The sequence below is a fragment of the Hermetia illucens genome, chromosome 5 (assembly GCF_905115235.1).
Source record: "Hermetia illucens chromosome 5, iHerIll2.2.curated.20191125, whole genome shotgun sequence".
Lineage (NCBI taxonomy): Eukaryota > Metazoa > Arthropoda > Insecta > Diptera > Stratiomyidae > Hermetia > Hermetia illucens.
In genome coordinates, this window is record NC_051853.1 from 46574902 (window position 1) to 46593347 (window position 18446).

General features: G+C 40.5%; 1 protein-coding gene across 6 annotated transcripts in view; it reads right to left on the minus strand.

Annotated features, from left to right (window-relative positions):
- LOC119657254 (potassium channel subfamily K member 1-like) overlaps nucleotides 1–18446 on the minus strand; it is a 114345-nt gene that overhangs the window by 10382 nt on the left and 85517 nt on the right. For 4 of the 6 annotated variants that reach the window (XM_038064075.1, XM_038064077.1, XM_038064078.1 and 1 more), the window contains exons 2-3: nucleotides 3563–4085; nucleotides 3176–3316 (exon numbers count right to left, since the gene is read on the minus strand). In XM_038064075.1, the coding sequence (XP_037920003.1) occupies nucleotides 3176–3316; nucleotides 3563–3998 (577 nt within the window). In that variant the 5' untranslated portion in view covers nucleotides 3999–4085. The remainder of the gene's footprint in view (nucleotides 1–3175; nucleotides 3317–3562; nucleotides 4086–18446) is intronic. The other 2 variants (XM_038064079.1, XM_038064082.1) reach the window with 2 other exon arrangements.

Genomic DNA, 18446 nt, shown 5'->3' on the forward strand with positions numbered 1-18446 from the left:
TTTCGAGCTGAATATTAAAGCGGTTCAGGATGAGGACTTCAGCAAGGGTTTTGCCTTCGATCGGTTTAATGAGCATAGTTGATGCCTTTTGTTTTCCATTTATGTATGTTCGACTTGACTTTAGGTCAAGTTTTCTTTCGGCGCAATGGACTGTTTCTTCTTACCCTTCTTTCCTTTGTTCCCTTGGAACCGCCTGGATAAAATCTCTTCTAGGGGCCTCTTTCTCGTTCGGTTTTTTTATCAGTTCGCTCTCCTATGGGCTATCTGCCTTTTATTGCTCTCCATGTGTAGAAGGAAATTCGGTCCAGTAGCTCTTCCAATTCAATTAGCTTTTCACACATTTGCTGATATCCTTTTGGAGGAAGTTTGTAAACTGAATCAACGTCATCATCAACGGCGCAAGAACCGGTATCCGGTCTAGGCCTGCCTTAATAAGGTACTCCAGACATCCCGGTTTTGCGCCGAGGTCCATCAAGTTGATATTATTAAAAGCTGCCAGGCGTCTTGGCCAGTGTCATCGTTCCATCTCAGGCAGGGTCTACCTCATCTGTTTTTCTACTATAGATATTACCCTTATAGACTTTTCGTGCTGGATCATCCTCATCCATACGGATTAAGTGACTCGCCCACCGCAACCTATTGAGCCGGATTTTATCCGCAACCGGACGGTCATGGTAACGCTTATCGATTTCGTTGTTATGTAGGCTACGGAATAGTCTATCCTCATGTAGGGTGCTAACAATTTCGAACGCGGCCAAGAGTTCGCAATTTTTCTTGCTAAGAACCCAAGTCTCCGAGGAATACATTAGGACTGGCAAGATCATTGTCTTGGACTGTAAGAACTTTGACCCTATGGTGAGACGTTTCGAGCGGACTAGTTCTTGTAAGCTGAAATAGTCTCTGTTGGCAGCCAACAACCGTGCGTGGATTTCATCGTCATAGCTGTTATCGATTGTAATTTTCGACCCTAGATAGGAGAAATTATCAACGGTCTCAAAGTTTTATTCTCCTATCCTTATTCTTCCCGTTTGACAAGTGCGGTTTGATGTTGTTTGTTGTTTGGTTTTTGGTCCTGACGTTGCCACCATGTATTTTGTTTTGCCTTCGATCTGGATGAAGGCAGTATGTAAGTCTCGGGTCGTTCTTCCCATGATGTCGACATCGTCAGCATAGGCCAGTAGTTGGGTGGACTGAAAGAGGATCGTATTCCTTGCATTTTGCCTCAGCACCACTGATAAATTTTCCAGGGCAAGGTTAATTTTCGGGGTACCGAATTCTTTCATGGTCGTGTACAGTGTTCCCCTCCCTATGTTATATTTATTCGGTATGTGGCATCTGCCCGTTCCGTTGCTAGCTTACATTTATCGTCAAATCAGCCGTTCCGACTTCTTTTACGGCTGAGTCCAAATATGTTTGTGGCCGTAATTATGATAACGTGATTCAGGTGATTGTGAAGATAATTTGTTGATGCTCCATTTCTAGGGTCTCTGTTGACTGCGATTTATAGGTGTTGCGGAGGGTTGTGCTGCCGATGCCTTCAGTGTTAACTTTGGTGGTGGTGTTACTCGAGCTCGGTGCACCATGCCAAGGAAATAGTGAGTCTACATTGGCTCCCCTATATGTTCTGATATTCATCAAGGCTGAGAGTTGGCGGCGTTCGATCAGCACGTGGTCAATTTGGTTAAAAGTGGTCCCGTCTGGAGAGGCCCACATTTGTTTATGGACCGCTTTCCAAGCTCACCAGGTGCTTCCAACAATCATTTTGTATGACACTGATAATTGGATTATCCGCAGTATGTTGTCATTTGTATTTTGATGTAAACTATGGAAGCCAACGTATCGCCTGAATACGGGCTCCGTCCCTACTTGGCTGTTAAAATCTCCAAGTATTATTTTGATATCATACCTGGGACAGGCTTCGAGGGTTCGTTCTACTGCCTCGTAGAAGGTATCCTTCTCCGTCTCTGCAGTTTCCTCTGTAGGGGAGTGAAAGAGGCTTATATTTCTAAAGTTGTCTCGCAAGCGCAGAGTGCATAGCCTATCGTTTATGTTTTCAAAGCCGATAACAGTAGGTTGATTTTTTTGACTTCCAGCACATAGTTTACTGGATGACTACTATAAGGTATGGTGTAGCGACTCTTCTCCAGGAAATCGGACCCTGTCCAACGGATCTCTTGCAACGCTATTACATCAGCCCTATATTGGGACAGGGTATCCGCTAGCTGCTTCGCAACTCCATCTCTATACAGGGAGCGCATATTCCTTGAGAAAATCTCCAAATCATTATTCCGTTGTCGTTGCCGGGTTCGTAATTGTGTTATCGATCCAGTCCGAGGCTCCTGTTGTGGCTTCGTAACAAGTTTTTGTTTCCGTGTAGGGTCGTCAGCTCCACCTCACCCCCAACCTGGAGGACCAGTTGGTACAATTTGTGCGGTTTTACGCGCGGTCACCACGTGGAGATGGAGATAGGGTTTGGTAGTAGAGCTATTGGTGTTGGTTCAGGTGTTTCTCAGGTTTTATGCTCCATCGTGGATACCAATCCAGGTTTGGCCCTGGGACCTATCCTACCCTTTCACCACATACTACTATTTGACTACTGCCATGCATTTTCGAGTAAGCTTTTCACTTTGAGCTGTGGCAAGGATAGTGGACCGGTCTCCGCATCGGCAGCAGCAAACATTTACACCAGCATACCTAGTGTACGGCGATAAAGCCTCCCTTTCAGTTCCGCTTAGTTAATAACAGAACTAACGGATGAACCAACGTTTGGTCGGTTACGCTTCACTCTTTATTGAGAAACTTCTTCAAGGCTACTACCTAAAATGTAAGAATAAAACTTTGCTCGGGCACTTGGGGACGCCATTCCCAATATCGTGAGCGACCCGTTATGAAGAGATATCTCACTTGAATTCTGAGGGATGCATCATTTTAAGTCTGTATATTTTTACCAGTCAGTCATCTACTTCATGGCTAATGTCAAAACTAAGGCATGTTTCAGTAATAGTTAAGTCCTTTCATTCGATACCCCACTTGCCTATATTCCGAGAATTCTTTTATAGATTGCCTGTTAATGCAAAAATTATGGTCTTTGGAAAATACCAGTTGAACTTATAATTTAGTTTTGGAATCTCCCGATGCTCTATTGAAATTGATGGGGGGAGTTGATTCTACTTACCTATTGTAGTAACCACAGTGCTGGCGAAAAACAGGGCTTGTCCGAATCCCCAATTCAGTTCATTCGAAGCGTTCCTCAACGGTGAAATGCCCCGGTCATTTGCTTTCACAACTTCCGTCAGGAAAGCCTCGAGGTCCTCATCTGGAAATACAAACAAGAAAACGTTGAGTAAATTTTGTAAATAGTCCGCTTGCCTGATTCGATGCTGCAAAGTTTTGTTCTGTTATTGTTCTTGCGATAAACATTCAAATTCAACTTCTACACATTACACAAATGGGATTTCCTTGGCAAACTTAATTCGGATTTTCCCCCATCTGGTGCTGAGAGCAAAGCTACTCAGGACAACATTTTGTTTAGATTTCCGCCACAGACACTGCTTGTATTTACCTTGTACTTCGGGATATTTCGCAAGAAAAACAGCTTTTGAGCTCCTGTAGGAGCTTCTCATATCCTGCTCGATGCCCGACTCTAGCAATTCGAAAAACACACTTCCAATGCATAAGTAGCCCACGTACAAAAGGATGTAGAGCGTTAGCCAAATATTTTCCTTGCGAGTTTCCCGGAACGTCTTAATGTAAATTGAAGTGCCTTCTCTGGTTTGTTCAATTTGTATTGTCGGTGGTGGTGCATCCTCCTGGGGGTTTCTATTATTACAAGCAGCAGCAATTGAAGATTGGACCAGAAGTTGTGCTTCAAGGTTATCGCAGCTCGCATATTGCTTCCAGTTCCGCTTTCCCACGAGGGTACCATATAGCAGGGATCCTTTACGACCGTGCGCTCGCAAATGACGCGGTAAAAGGGAAACTCGCTCCTCAGTTGACATTTCAGATTCAGAATTTAGGAAATTTTAAAACCTGTTTTGCGTTTGCAAAATTACGAGTGGTTATAAGTTCGACATGTTGATTTTCCCCTGTTTTTTGTAAGTGATAAAGTTTGATGTCTTTTAGCATTATTTTCTATCCGCACACAGGATATGCGGTGAATATTGCAAGCACGTGATGTGGACCAAAACTGCATTCATGTACGAAATTGGCCCAGATCAAGTAGTTTCCTTTGAAAAGTTATATTCTTCTCTGATGCGTGCTGCGTCTGACCAAACGCGTAACACTTGGACACTTGGAAATATTAGAAAAAGAATGTCCCATCGTTTTGTTTAGATCACTATGATGTGACCTTTAGATTGTGAATGCATTTTGAAGTTATAGGAAAATTGGTACGACATGATGATAATGATTTCTTCTCAGTAGCACATAACGTCGGAATTGTTCTACATCAAGACATTGGAAAGTCTAAACACCCAAATCACATGGGAGAGGCAGATGACACTTCTCCAAGTTAGGAAAGGGGAGGAAGCTGGTGAAAGAAGAAGGAACGGAACAAATTAGCTTTTGGGATGTCAGCCAAACTTTATGAGGGAACATATTGGCGATAAATCCAATATCGGCGGGAGCGGGAAACTCCAGCAATCAAAAATCCAAACTCTGGAGCGAGATGAGCAAGATAGAGAAAAAGACGAAAAGAAGATCTGTCTGGAAATAATTTTTTTTTCAAAAAAGGCGATATCTCCTACGTTGGCATCCCTAAAAAGGTGGAAACTAACCTAGGTTCAAAGAACTTGGACGATAGTGTAATCCATATAAATTGGTAGATAGCAGCTGGTATGCAAGGATCTAGACGATATCATCTCTTGGGAAAATTTTAGTGGTCAGGAGCAAAGCGCCATTTGGAGCTTGTGGAAGGCATATGAAGCAACAGAGACCACTGTCTAATAATATTCTCTCTTCTCCCATTATATTTTTAAGGTTTTTAAGGACTACGTATAAATGGGATAGTTCTGCACTTAAATATACTCACACAAGAAACAAACATAACTTTTCATACCTGAAGCGACGAGCTTCTGGTTTCCTGACTTTTTTAAATTGCATTTTGTTTTCTGTCTGGGATGAATGCATTTTTGTCGGATATGGAAGGTAGTAACCTGATTGCAGCGAAGAGACGCTTTCAATGTTTGGGATTCGGCCATTTTGGAACAACGTACGAGGTGTGATCAAAAAGTAAGGTGCCTTTTTGTAATTCGCGTGATGCGTATAGACGATTTTTTTATGTTGATTTACTCGCCCCGTTTGCTTACAATTTCAGCTATAGCACTTTTCGTTTGTTAGTGAGGCTAAGTGCAAGTTGAGATGTAGTTTGGTGAGGTGAGGTGATGCGACTCACCGTGACTTTTTGCGAAACAAGGAGGTAAACACAACAGCGTAACGCAGTTTGAGAGCGTGGGTGAGTTGCGATGGTTTGTGTTCACGGGCCAGTTTTCACCAGTAACTACGACTTGCGTTGAGTAAAAACTAGGAGCTATTGAGTTCTTGAGCAATCCATATAATACAAAAAATTGTTCATGGTTTGCTTAATAATACTTTTTATATTTTTCATTAAAAGATGTCCTTGATGAAAAATTCATCGTCATTTTCTTTTTCATTTTTTCGGTATTCATAACAGGAATCAGATTTCGCACTTCACCCTTCGCCACCCTGCATCACACTGCTTTCAACTTACGCCCGGCCTGAGACCCACAAAGGTTAGAAGAGTTTCGCGTGGTTCGGAGATTGTTTGCGGTAAGTATCGTCGAAAAGAGAGAAGTTTGCTTGTGCCAAGTAATTTTAATAGATATTTTGGACATGAGGCGTGGTTTCAGTCAAGTTTACATTGCTCAGGAGCTGCTGAATGGCGTCAATGGTGATTATGATTATCATAATTGCGGATTTGACCCCTACGACCTTTTCCTGCTCACAAAACAGAAGACATCGGCAGAAGAGATCAAGGCTTTACCAATAATAATGTTAATAGTTGGCGCAACAATCCAATTGAATCAGAGCCGTGAAGTGTGTTAGAGTACTTTATTGGAGGCAATTTGGTCAGCATTGTGCTCGCTCGAGATTATTTCCCTGATTTAACTCAGGTACTCATGCATAGCTGCGTCGACTGGTATCCGACGCCAAATCATGATACAGTTCCACTGCCAGTGAGGTTTGAACCGCGAACTTCCATACAATAGCCTTATGCTCTAACCACTCAGCCACCGGACGGAAGTGCTTCGAATATTGGAAAAAGCGTCCGCATAGGTGTATTATGTATGAGGAAGATTACTTTGAAGGGAGCAACATAGATATTGATCACTAAATACGTATTTTTTGGTAACACTAAAAATCATACCAAACTTATGTACATCCAAAAGGTGGCTTATCGCCTGGTTTCGCTGTTCATTCGGGAGTCGAAGGACTACATGGTGGTAATTTGAGAACCACACCGTACCTCGGAGCACTATTAATAGCATAATAAGAGAGATGTTAGGCATCTGGGTGTTGGGTGCCACAAATCGTATCCCCAGAATAATTGCTGGGAATTTCAGTGTGTAGGCTTTAGAGTAGGATTTCGATTTCGAGTCTTTGTTGAGGTATCGTAACGTAAAGTAATATGATCACTTTTGAAATCACTATTTTCTTCCCGAAATTAAGGGGTGATAGGTGAATAGACACTACTTCCCCACTGGCCATCAGGTCATCTTTCTCGACATCGTGGATGACTGTATCGATAACGGAAAGCATTGCGGAAAACCGCCTGAGTGCTTGATTCATCCGTAAGGACACTTGAGTAGTGCTTCAGCAAAAAAGACATGAGAGGGGCGCAGGAGCAAGCAGGAATGCTATACGAAACTATCTCTTCAGGCCAACAACAATCATAGGGACACTGCCCACAAAGTTTTTATGAATAACGTACGTGAGTGAAGTTCTCATAAAAAAAGGGGGGAATAAACTTTACTTTGTGGTTAAACTGGAGGTCTTTTCATACTTCCAGTTACCGAGTCGGAGAGAGTTGCGTGCGTGTTTCAGACGAGAGAGGTTCTAAACTGGATGGAATTCCCAAAAGAATTTTTTAACGGACAAGCTCAATTATGATAGTTCACTAGCACTTTTAGTTTATACATAATGAAAAGAGTGTTCTTATCTAGTGGAAAAGCCAGAATCGAAACCACCAGACATACCAATTTCATATCAACCAATTTGTCTTTTAGACACCATGGAAAAGATGCTGGAGAGGGTTGAAGTTGAACTCGCCGCATCCATGCATCATTTCTTGGATAATGCTCGTAAGAAGGCAGTAACAGTTAGCTGATTGGGTGGAGGATGATACCTAACATTGGGAGACTGTGTTGCAGTTATGAGCTATTCCTGGCAGGTGCGGCACGATCTACTCTGTTATATACGGCTCCTGCTTGGATTGGGGCATTGGCTGGTATCGTAAAATAGAGCAGAGTGAATCCCTATACCATCTAATTGTGCTAAGAGTATGCGGCGCATTTAGGACAATGTCAGATGAATCGTCCCTATAAATAGCAATTGGAGTACAATACTTTTACAGAAGTAGAATAACAAATCTAGCAGATGTGATTGTGGATTTCCAAAAAGTTGCTAGGAAGGAGTTGTATAGAAGATGGCGGAAATGGTGGGACAATTCTGAGGAACCCTGTTGTAATCAAACCCTGATGTACTGGAAAGTGGCGAAAAAGTAAATTGCCACCTGACACAATTCCTTATCGGGGGTGTTCCTCAAATGAAAATGAAAGCAGGAGAAACTTTTGAAAGTAGGAAGGGTTTATTAAGCTCGCAAAAGATATGAAGGAAGAAGGAAATAATATTAAAAGAAAATGGAGTTAGAAAAGGCTTTTGATGCCAATTGAAGAGTTACTTCGGAAAACTTCATACAAAGTTCCTCGGGTTTATTGTTATTATGAATTTTTGTAGTTATACAAAATACTGGAGAAAATATTCACTTGCTAGAACTAAAATATATAAGAAACTGTAAATTGAATTTCCTAAATATATAGAAAGTACTAAATTCACTTTGTTCTGAAATTTCATTATATGGCGTTATTCAACTGCTGGGCGAAAATAGAGCACTCTTGGATTATATGGTTTAGAAAATGCTGTTGAATATTTTTCCTGAAATTATCTTATGCAGTGGATATATGTATACAGTACCAATTAATTTTCTAAATCGAAATTCCGGTAGCTTATACATAATATCACTTGCATTTGCTCTTAATAATAAATGATGCCAAACTTGCCCTTTGTTTAAGTGGCTGTTGGACCTCTGGAGGTAACTATACTCACATTCAATTTGATCTCACTGGAACAACATGGCACTGCCTAAGAATTTGTAAGTAGTCTAAAATCAGATGTGATGTTCATTTATAGACACCCATTTTCGCAGCAAACGCGCTGTAAACCTCACTGTAGGCAATACTACTAGCCGGGATCTGGAATATGAACAAGATCCCATCAATGAGCTTCAAGGCTCCTCCACTTTAGAAGCTATACTTCAAATTAAAACTCCCAAGAACGTTGTATTCGTATCGCTTTACTTGGATGGCGAAAACCAGAATCTTGAGGATTTTTTCATTTAAAGCTGATCTTTTTATCGTTGGTGCGAACAATTCTTCCCTTTTTAAGGTTTTGTGTAAACACAAAACCTTATTTAAATCGGTTTACTGTCTGTCTGTCTGTCCGTCTGTCTGCCTGTCTGTCTGTCTGTCCGTCACACGCATTTTTCTCGGAGACGGTTATAGCGATTGACACCAAATTTGGTAGAAAGGTGGGAACTGTGAACGCTCACGCATACAGTGAATTACATCCTTTTATGTCGAATTTAAGGGGGGGTCCCCATACATGCAAAAGGGGGGTGTAAAATAAATTTTTTTTCATCAAATATAGTCATGTGGGGTATCAAATTAAAGGTCTCGATTAGCACTTTTCAAAGCCGATCTTAGTTTTGACATTTGTTGGAAGAAGAAGAAGAAACTACCAAACCGAAAAATCTGAAAAAAATCAGGAGGCTGCCACTATATGGTGCCTGGACTCTGAAATACCTTCCACATCGATATCTGTTCAAATAAAGTTAATAATACTATATTACCATAATTTTTAGTAAATGGCTGCCAAACCCCAATTAAGTTCACTCTAGCACCAAGATATTGATATAGGCTATTATATAGAGCATGATCTTACCAAGTTTGGTGGAAATCGTACAATTACTAACAAAGTTATAATACGTCAAAGTTATTGCTTCTTTGAAAATTGAAGACTAAGAATGTCAATATCACCCGAAAGTGGATACTCTCACATAATATATATTCCGGTTTCCCGACTTGTTTATATTTGATGTTGGTTAAATTGTTTTCATTCGCTAATAATATTAAACTCAGAGCGTGAAGCGTATGAGGGTGACCATTATCAACACAGGGCTTTCCATCAAATGATTTACATAAATCGCTTTCTAGAAAATAGAGGGCAATGGAATTTTTAGCTGTATTACACGGAGCTGTCGTGCACTCGTCGCTCCTCACATCTTTTTCTTTTTCTTCAGCCTTCAGTTCACAAGCGGGGTCGGCTCGTGATGATTGGTTTCGTCATTTTATTTTATCAAATGCCTCATCAGGATGTAATCGCGAGACCTTTGAATCCCCATCCAGCGTATCAAGCTACCATTGTTTTGGCCGGCTTTTTGATTGCTTACCATTGCTTTCGATGTTCTGATCAATACTGGTTGTTGAATTCTCGGTAGCGTGAATTACGTGACCGTGTGGTCACGCCTCTCTTGCAATTTTTCCACGATCGGTGCAAACCAATATCGATCGCGGATATTCTCATTTCAGACGTAATCAAAACGTGTCACGCCACCAGTGCAATGCAATATCTTCGTCCCCATTACCGCAAGACGCCGTTCATTGTCCTTTATAGTCGGCCAACACTCAGAACTATAGAGAGTGGCAGACGGACGACATTGCAGTAAATTTTAGATTTGGGACATGCGCTGACACGTTGATCACAAAGAACACCAGTTGGGGAATGCCACTTCATCCAGGTTGCATTAATGCGTGAAACAATTTCATTACGCAGTTCTCCATTGGCTGATAGCGTTGACGCGAGATATTTAAATCGCTGAGTTCTGGCAATGGCAGTAACCTGCCCAGAACTGAACGAGTTCAATATCTCGGGTCAATGCTATAAGCCAATGGAGAACTACGTTATGCTTCTCACATAGGGAAACACAAAACCTTTTATAACTGAAGCTTCAAGCTTCCGGTTTCCCGACTTGTTTCTTTTCTATTCCCTCTCTCCCTTTCATCTCTCTCACCTTTTCTTTCTCCGCTCTCTTCCCTCCTCACCTCACTCCACTTTCTCTTTCCTCTTTCTACATACCAGAGAGAGTGTCGTCAACCGGAAGGGAGACAGTCTATGTAATTGGTTGTCATCGATTAATTTGACTTAATCCAATGTATCTATGCTGGCACTATGGTTGAGAGGGTAGAGCGTCAACCTCCCAATTTCGCTGCTCTGGGTTCGAATCCCAGTCGTCATGGATGTCTGCGTTCGTCTTGTGTTTGTCTCGCTGCTGTGGGCTTATCAGTTGCACAGCGTTAAGTGTGATGATAGTGAAACTGAAGCACAATCTGATTGTGTGGATGCCCTATACTCCATCAAGGAGTGAACAGGAAACACTTTATGATACCTTATTCTATGGTCCTATTTCTAATAGAACTTTGTAAATACTATAAAAACCTGAAATGTAATATACATATTCTATGCTAAACGTCGTTAAAGCAAATGGACCCTAAGCCTTATCTGTAAACTTAGGATCTGCCATTATGTCAGTATGCTAGTCAGCTTAGGAAGGTGGGTAAGGTCCTTCAGACACAAGTTCTTATGGCGTTCGTATCGGATTTTGCGCCATCTCGTCAAGCTGGAAGTCGTGATCAAGAGTGAAAAAATCCCGAGGGATTGCATCTCACTTTCGTACTACCTTAGGAGTTAAATTTTGGTATCCTGGTTGCACACGAGGAAGAGAATTGGTTCCTAACATTGCCATCCAGGGGTTTCCATCGCTAGTTTTGTTGGCGGTTGACATCACAGCTGTTGGAAGGATCTGTTATCTATATAGTTTATTTTCATGGACTGCATCCATCCCCCCGACTTCTTAATGCCTCCATTGACCATCTAGTTGCCTACAGTACAAGCGATGGCATAATAACAATAACAAGCAAAATTAGATATAATCAAATATTTTTTATAATAAAATTTAAGAAGTATTAACCGAGAAGAAATTTCTTGAGGTAAAATTTTTGGCGAAAAATGTTACAAAAGTTAATTTCCCTTTATAATCTCTCAACGTTAAACTGTTGGAAAGAAATGCGGATGAGGATAATTAACTCTACTTCCCAAGTAGCAACAAAGCGTGAATGAAGTATTATATATTACAAGCGTCAGAAAGGTACTACAATCAGTTAAGCCTGTTTTTGAAGTTGAAAGTGAAATAAGTGAAGGAATGAGTGTGTGGAAGTGAATATGCTCCCAAATTAGCTATTCTTTGAAGGGATGAAAGATATGACGCTGACGACGGTATTACCCCCGTCATCCGTACAGCTAATGTTGTTATGGTGTCTTAAAAGTATGAAAATTAGAAATTTCGTAAGGTATGAGATGACTTTATATTTGAATTATTATTTAACATGTGTGGTTGTACCATGAAGACATAAAATCCGCCTTTTTATGAAGCCATTATTTTTTTGTTGACAATGATCTGAAAATGATACATTTCATAAGTTTCCGCATTAATTTGCAGTCAATATGAAATGGTTCATTCAAATACAATTCTATTCAAATCAAGGTAATCAGTGCTTTAGAGAGAAAATCCTGGTCAGGTCATCAAATTTCGGACCTTCTTTCCCTCTTTTTGTTAGGCCTTTGGATATCAAAATACAATTCGGCCCCCAGTCCCGTTCCCTTGGAAAGGAGGTGGAAAATAGAGAAAACAACAAAATTTTTTATTTCCGGGCGGTGGAGCTCATAGCTTTCACCTCGGGCCCGGATTTTTCCTCTACGACCATGCTTGTGAGATATTGAGGAAAGCGGCCTTTAACAGATATTGTTGTATTAGAAAGCGTTTGGTTTAAGGATGAAACTGAAACAGGCGCTACAGAAATCCTTGCTTAAGATCATTTTCTGAAAAAGCGCCACATACTGCTAACTATTTCTACAATATTATCTCACAGACGAACATGCAGGGGAATATTACTTTGACAAGCTGATGGGACAAATAGAGCTCATCAATTTGATACCCTTATACGCTCATCATCATCAACTTCATGATTCATGACTTTTATATGCTAATGCGAAGCCATGGCCAGAGAAGCTTAAAGGACGTGATGAAAACAGATTTCTCCATTCCTCTTACCTACCCTCTTCGAGCTGACGTTATTAATAAAGAGGAACCATGAAGGCTCTCCGTTCTTTACCGTGCTCAAAGGAAGTGCTCATTTATGAGGGACGAGAAACCCCTCCATAACCCAATCTGGTCCTGAAACTGACGACGGATGCCTTCTTCACTAGCTGAAAGTTTTCAAGCCATGTCAGCTTGGGTCAGTTAGGAAGTAACATAAACTGTTAATAACTCTCAAAGTTGTCTGATATAAATAGTAGTTGTTTAGGATCAAGCCAACCAAGGTTGCAAATCGGCGGTTTCGGTTAATACAATTTGTCGGGTTTGGATATATGCATATGGAGCCAAAAACATCCGTAAATGCTTTTGGGCTCACTGCTCCGCAAGGCGAGGCGAGGCATTGTCTGTTGAGAGTGCCTCTTGCAATCGAAACCGTCAGTCAGCATAAAACGCCCCAGAACAAGAATGGTCCTTGGAATACGAGGAAGGAGTGAGTTCCTCCACAAAGTTAGTGCGGGCCGCCATTAAAAAGATGGACGGACTCAAGGCCACTTTATCTTTAAACAAAATAATCAGTATTGCTTCTATGATACTAACATGGCTGTGTTGAAATATTTTTTAGATCCCCCATTAAGCATTATCCCCTAGAAGCACTGTGATCCACTATCCTTCCAAGTTTAAGTTGACTTCTCTATCTCATGAGCTAATAACAAGCGGGTCGTGTTATGAGTTAGTTTCAAACCACTCGCCCATTATCATGAAAATTGCAAAATAAACAATAAAAGTGGGAAACTAATAGCCAAATCAGCCAAGTTGCTTATAAAATGATTGAATTATATAAAAAGCATTAGCGCTCATCTACAAGTCAACACTCTATTGACAACGAAGACAAAGCTCTATTGAAATTCAATGAAGTAATGGCCGTGGGTGTTACTCTACATCCAAGTATAAAATACTAAAGCTGGTCCAAAAAATAGGCGAATTACGAACACAATGGTAGGCGCACTGAACTCCGGACCTAAAGAAAATAGCCAGAGCAAGTCGATTGCTCAATGACGCCCTGATGTATCAACAGGAACAGGGGTTACAAAGCTACTTAAGAGGTTAATCGCCTACTACATCAGCTGACTTTTGCCTGTGGAAATCTACTAAAAGGATGGAGAGATGTGTTCCATACGAATCATCACTAAAATCAACACACGTCATTTATAAAGCACCTGGAAAAGGTATTCTTCTCTCATTTACTGCAGCACTTCCATGAGTATCTACAGTTACGCCAAGGAGAAACTTCTCATTTCGAGTCAAACAAGTTACTCGAATCATTAAGTGGCAAGCAAGTGCATCCAAAAAAAGGTTCAGGGCATGATCTAATCAAGGGGAAAATTATGGAAGGAACTGCTAGACCCATGCATATATACATATAATACAATTCTACGTCTCGCTTATTAAGACCAGACTTGTAAGATTTCAGAAACTACGCCGACTCCTAAATGTGGGAGAAATCAGACTCAGGTTGGATCCTACAGGCTCATAAGTTACACCATATCTAGTAGAAGACAAAGTGATTCCTCAGCACGAATTTGGTTCTAAGAGAAGCAAGTTCACAAGATTTCTCTGAGAGAAGAAGTGCACTGGAGGATGGAAAATATTGTTCAAAGGTCTTTTGGCCGTGAGGCAGGTCTTAGGCAAAATGTTACACGAAGGTCTGATTTTCAAAATAAAGAAGTTTTTTTTCAGTATAGTTGCATAGAATATTGCAATCTTTTCTCTTGGAGCCCAAGTTTAGGCTGAAATAAAAAAGCTTCACTCAAGCCGGATTTCTCTTAGGCAGTGTACTAGGTCCAACAGTTTCCCTCATCTACACTTCGAGTCTACCAACAAACCTAACAACTTCTATGTTTGCAGATGATACTGTTATTTTGAGTATTTATTGCGATCTTCAAATAAATAAATTCTCGTGGGACTAATTGGAAAGTGGCTTACAAAATGGAGAATTTGTGTGAACGAAGCCAAGTATTGTCACGTCACTTTCACCTTGAGGCGACAAAACTGCGCTAAGGTATAAGCCAATGATGCAACGATCCGTCGACAGAATGAGGTAAAGTATCTCGGTATGCACCTGGATAGATTACTAACATGGAGGAAATATCAAGACAAAAGTACTGCAAGTGAAGCCGAAAACAAATAAGCCGGGAAAGCAGAAGCTAGACGCTTCAGGTATGAAAGGTTTTGTGTATTTCTTTTATAAAGAGATTTGAGTGTGCGTTTGTCCCATTAGTATGTAGCACGTAATCTATGCATATATTATGTGAAAATATCCACTTTCAAATGATATTGACATTCATAGTCTTGAATTTGCAGAGAAGCGACAGGTTTGACCTAGTATAACTTTGTTAGTAATAGTGAGATTTTCACCAAATTTGGCAGGATCATGCTTTGTACTGTAAGGCATTTGGTAAAGTTTCGTCGAACTACATATTGTAGATATTTCAAACTAGTGGAAACGGCACCGAGTGGGTTGGTCTACCAGGCAAACTTCAAATTATACGACGGAGAAGTCAACGCACCACCTTCTTCTGGAAGCACCAAATACACGTTTATAATGCAACAAGATAATTTGATTGACTTAGTCATTGGCACTTTCTGATAAAATCATGATGGGGAATAGGCGGGTGAGGTTACTTAACCAGAAGGAAACTTGGTACTTATCTGTGTCTAGATCTGTATCTGATCTGATCGAGTATATGACTAAAATAATACTGTCGCGTATAGCATTTATGCAAAAGGGATGCCTTCTCTCTTCGCTGCAGTCTGTTGCCTGCTCGGACACGGGGGCGGATTGAGGAGCATAGGGAACTGAGGACTTTTGGCCACATGTGCTCTGATACCCCAGGAGATCTCGGGACTTGTGGCGTAGTGTGCGCATGAAAAAAATGAATTTTTTATTGCGCTAGTTAGAAAAGCAGAAGCCGTCGCAAATAATAACGATTTCACTACCGTATAATGCATCACGGAAGAACTTGTAAGTGACAACAACTGTTTATATGGTCCTGAGAGGGACCTTAACTGTAGACGCTTCATTCAAAATGACGTGCAGCTTAGGAGGTGGATCGACAATTTCACCCCCATCTGTATATCCACTGGAGGAGCTCCATCTCTTGTAGATGAAATGACTAGTCATTATAGCATATCGATACGAACTACTCCTCCAAACAGAAGAGAAATCATCTCATCCATTAATGCGCTGTGGGTTTTCGACATTGTGAACAGGGAGCATATCTGGAATGCTCTACGTAGGAGGACATTCCGGAAAAACCAATAACTATTATTAGAGCAACATATCATAATGCAAAACATCAAAATCCTGAGGAATTTGAAATCAAAGGACTCCGGCAAATTTGCCTTCTGTTGCTGATATGATTTTTTCGTCTGGAGGACATGCGCCTTCCTCAACCTACATTACTGCAAAATTTCGTAATTCTAGGGTGAACGTAAGGGGGGTTTCCTGTCAATTACTAAAAATTATAGTAGTGTACTATTATTAACTTTATTTGAATAGGTATCGGTATTTCGGAGCTTAGACACCATATAGTGGCAGCCTCTTGACTTTTTCAGATTTTTCGGTTGAGTAGTTTCTGAGAATGGGTTCGTTAAAAAAATGATCTAAAGCATATTTCGGGAAACTGTCAATGATGGCATGTAGGTGGGATTAATGCGTTATGTCCCATTTAGAGGTGAATGGTAACATTTTAGGGGGTAGTGAATATTTAAACCATGTCTTGCAAAGCTATCATCAATAGCCCGGGTTGTGAAGAGAACTCATTTTGCTCACGAAACCCTTGTTGCATGCTGACGATTCGTTAGCTAACATAAAACGATATACAGCTTAATTACTTACTATAGTTGTTTATATTGCCATCAAGAGTAGCAGGATAAGAATAGAATCTTTGAAGGTAAGTGCAAACAACTTTGAATGTAAAATTGAAATCTTCGCACTTATTGGTGATGATGATTACTATTGTTCTTAATATGATCTTGTGCCTCGGATTCGAATCCAGGATTCGACCAGCATATTTCTCTTTGGTTTTGAAGTTGCCCTGCTACTATGGGCTTATCACTTGTTCGGCATTGAGGGTAATGATAATAAAAGCGAAGCATGGTCTCATGAAAAAGGAAATTGGAAAAAATAACAAATAATAAATAAGACAAGGCATGTAGATGCCGTATGCTCCGCAGATTGAGTAGGAGATATATGTCGAGACGGGTACATTCTGGAAGTTTACGTAAACATGTTTCTGTTTACAACGAAAATTATAAGGCAGATCTTTTACAAGTTCATTAAGCACCTAATGATGAATGACAAACAAAACCAAACCATGTACACCACCTTTAATTTGCAAGATGATGGAAACGACAATAAACACCAGAAAGTGACGAAACAAAAATAAACTTCGGATAACATTCAGTTTACAAGGGAATGCTTTCTTCGTCCTTTCCTTCTAGTTATAATTTATGGATGTAGGTGTCTGGAAGCTATCAATGGACAGTGCTCTATCGCCTGCTCCTTAAATGTCCTCCAACTTTATTGTGCCATACGTTCCCCATCCGCCTACATTCGTATGTATGGACGTTGGGCTTCAAGCTATTGTGTAATGACTTCGGTAATTACACAATCAACAGCGCCATATTACAGTTTGGATATTTATTCCGTTCCATGTTTCAGTTTCATGCTTGGACAGCGTTATTTACCTTTATCTTGATTGTAAGGAAAAGCAGAAATATTTTCAGCCGAATTGCCGTAATTATTATTCTTACGGCTGCTTTGTATTGGGTGAATTATTGCTAACATCAAGCAAATGGCCATAAAACATGTGAATATTTGCCTTTTTGATAAATCACGTGCTGCCCACGACTGCAGTCGTTTATTGTCCTAGTGGAGCTATCGACTATCTAAAATGTCAGCAATGGTTTGGATAATGTAAGCAAAGTTCATATTTATTAGCTCCCTCTAAGAAAAGATTTCAAATGATTTTAGAATTTTGAATATTAATTTTTATAGTATTTAGTTTGGCACAGATGCATTGTAAAGATATCATTAAACTTCACTTCTAGGTTGAATGAGCGATTTTTCGAAAAATGCATCCATACTCCTGGCCTCGATGGGGACTAAGAAATTTTCTGAGGCAATGTGTCTTCCAAATACCCAAAGTTAATAAGTTTAGATAGAAACTTTTATATCTGGATTAGAAATATCGGAGTATTTTTGATGTGCATTTTATCTTTGATCATATCGTTAGCTAAACAAAAGAGTGAGGATCCTAAAAATATGTCGGAATGAAAAAAAAATACAAAGCAATTCATTTATTTATTTAATGACAATACACAGAAACCAAATTCCTTATTACATATTGTCCTCAGAGGGGGGAGCAAGTGAATGGCTTATTTTACGCTTAAAACTAAAGAAGGAAATAGAGTCAAAGGACCCAAGCATAGCCTTGGGATCGGAGAGTGGAAGTAAATCTCGAGCTCCGCGAAGGGTACATCAAAAATGTCCGCACTACGTGTGTTATGAGACGAGGCGATACGGAAAATAAAATCCGAGTTGGCGGAGCAGTCCATCAGACAATTGCAGAGTTTGAAAAGAGTACACATATCAAGGAAGAAACGGCGTTGCTGTAAGGAGGGGGATTGAGGGTGCGGAGTGGTGACGGATAATCAATCCGTTGAAGGTTCTTTTTGTAAAAGAGGCTCCGGCTTTGTACAGCTTCAAGAGCGCGACAGTCACGAATATTACACCGAGGTCTTTGAAGGAGGTCAGTAGTGAAAGGGGTTGTCCACTGAGAGAATAGGAAAAGGAAGGTGGGGGAGGGTTTAAGCGAATAGCACATCCAGTGACATTTGTTGACATTCAATGTTAGCTTGTTGACCGAACACCAACGGATCAAATTATCAAGGTTGGACTGTAAGAGAGCACAGTCCAACGGAGAAGAAACAGAGG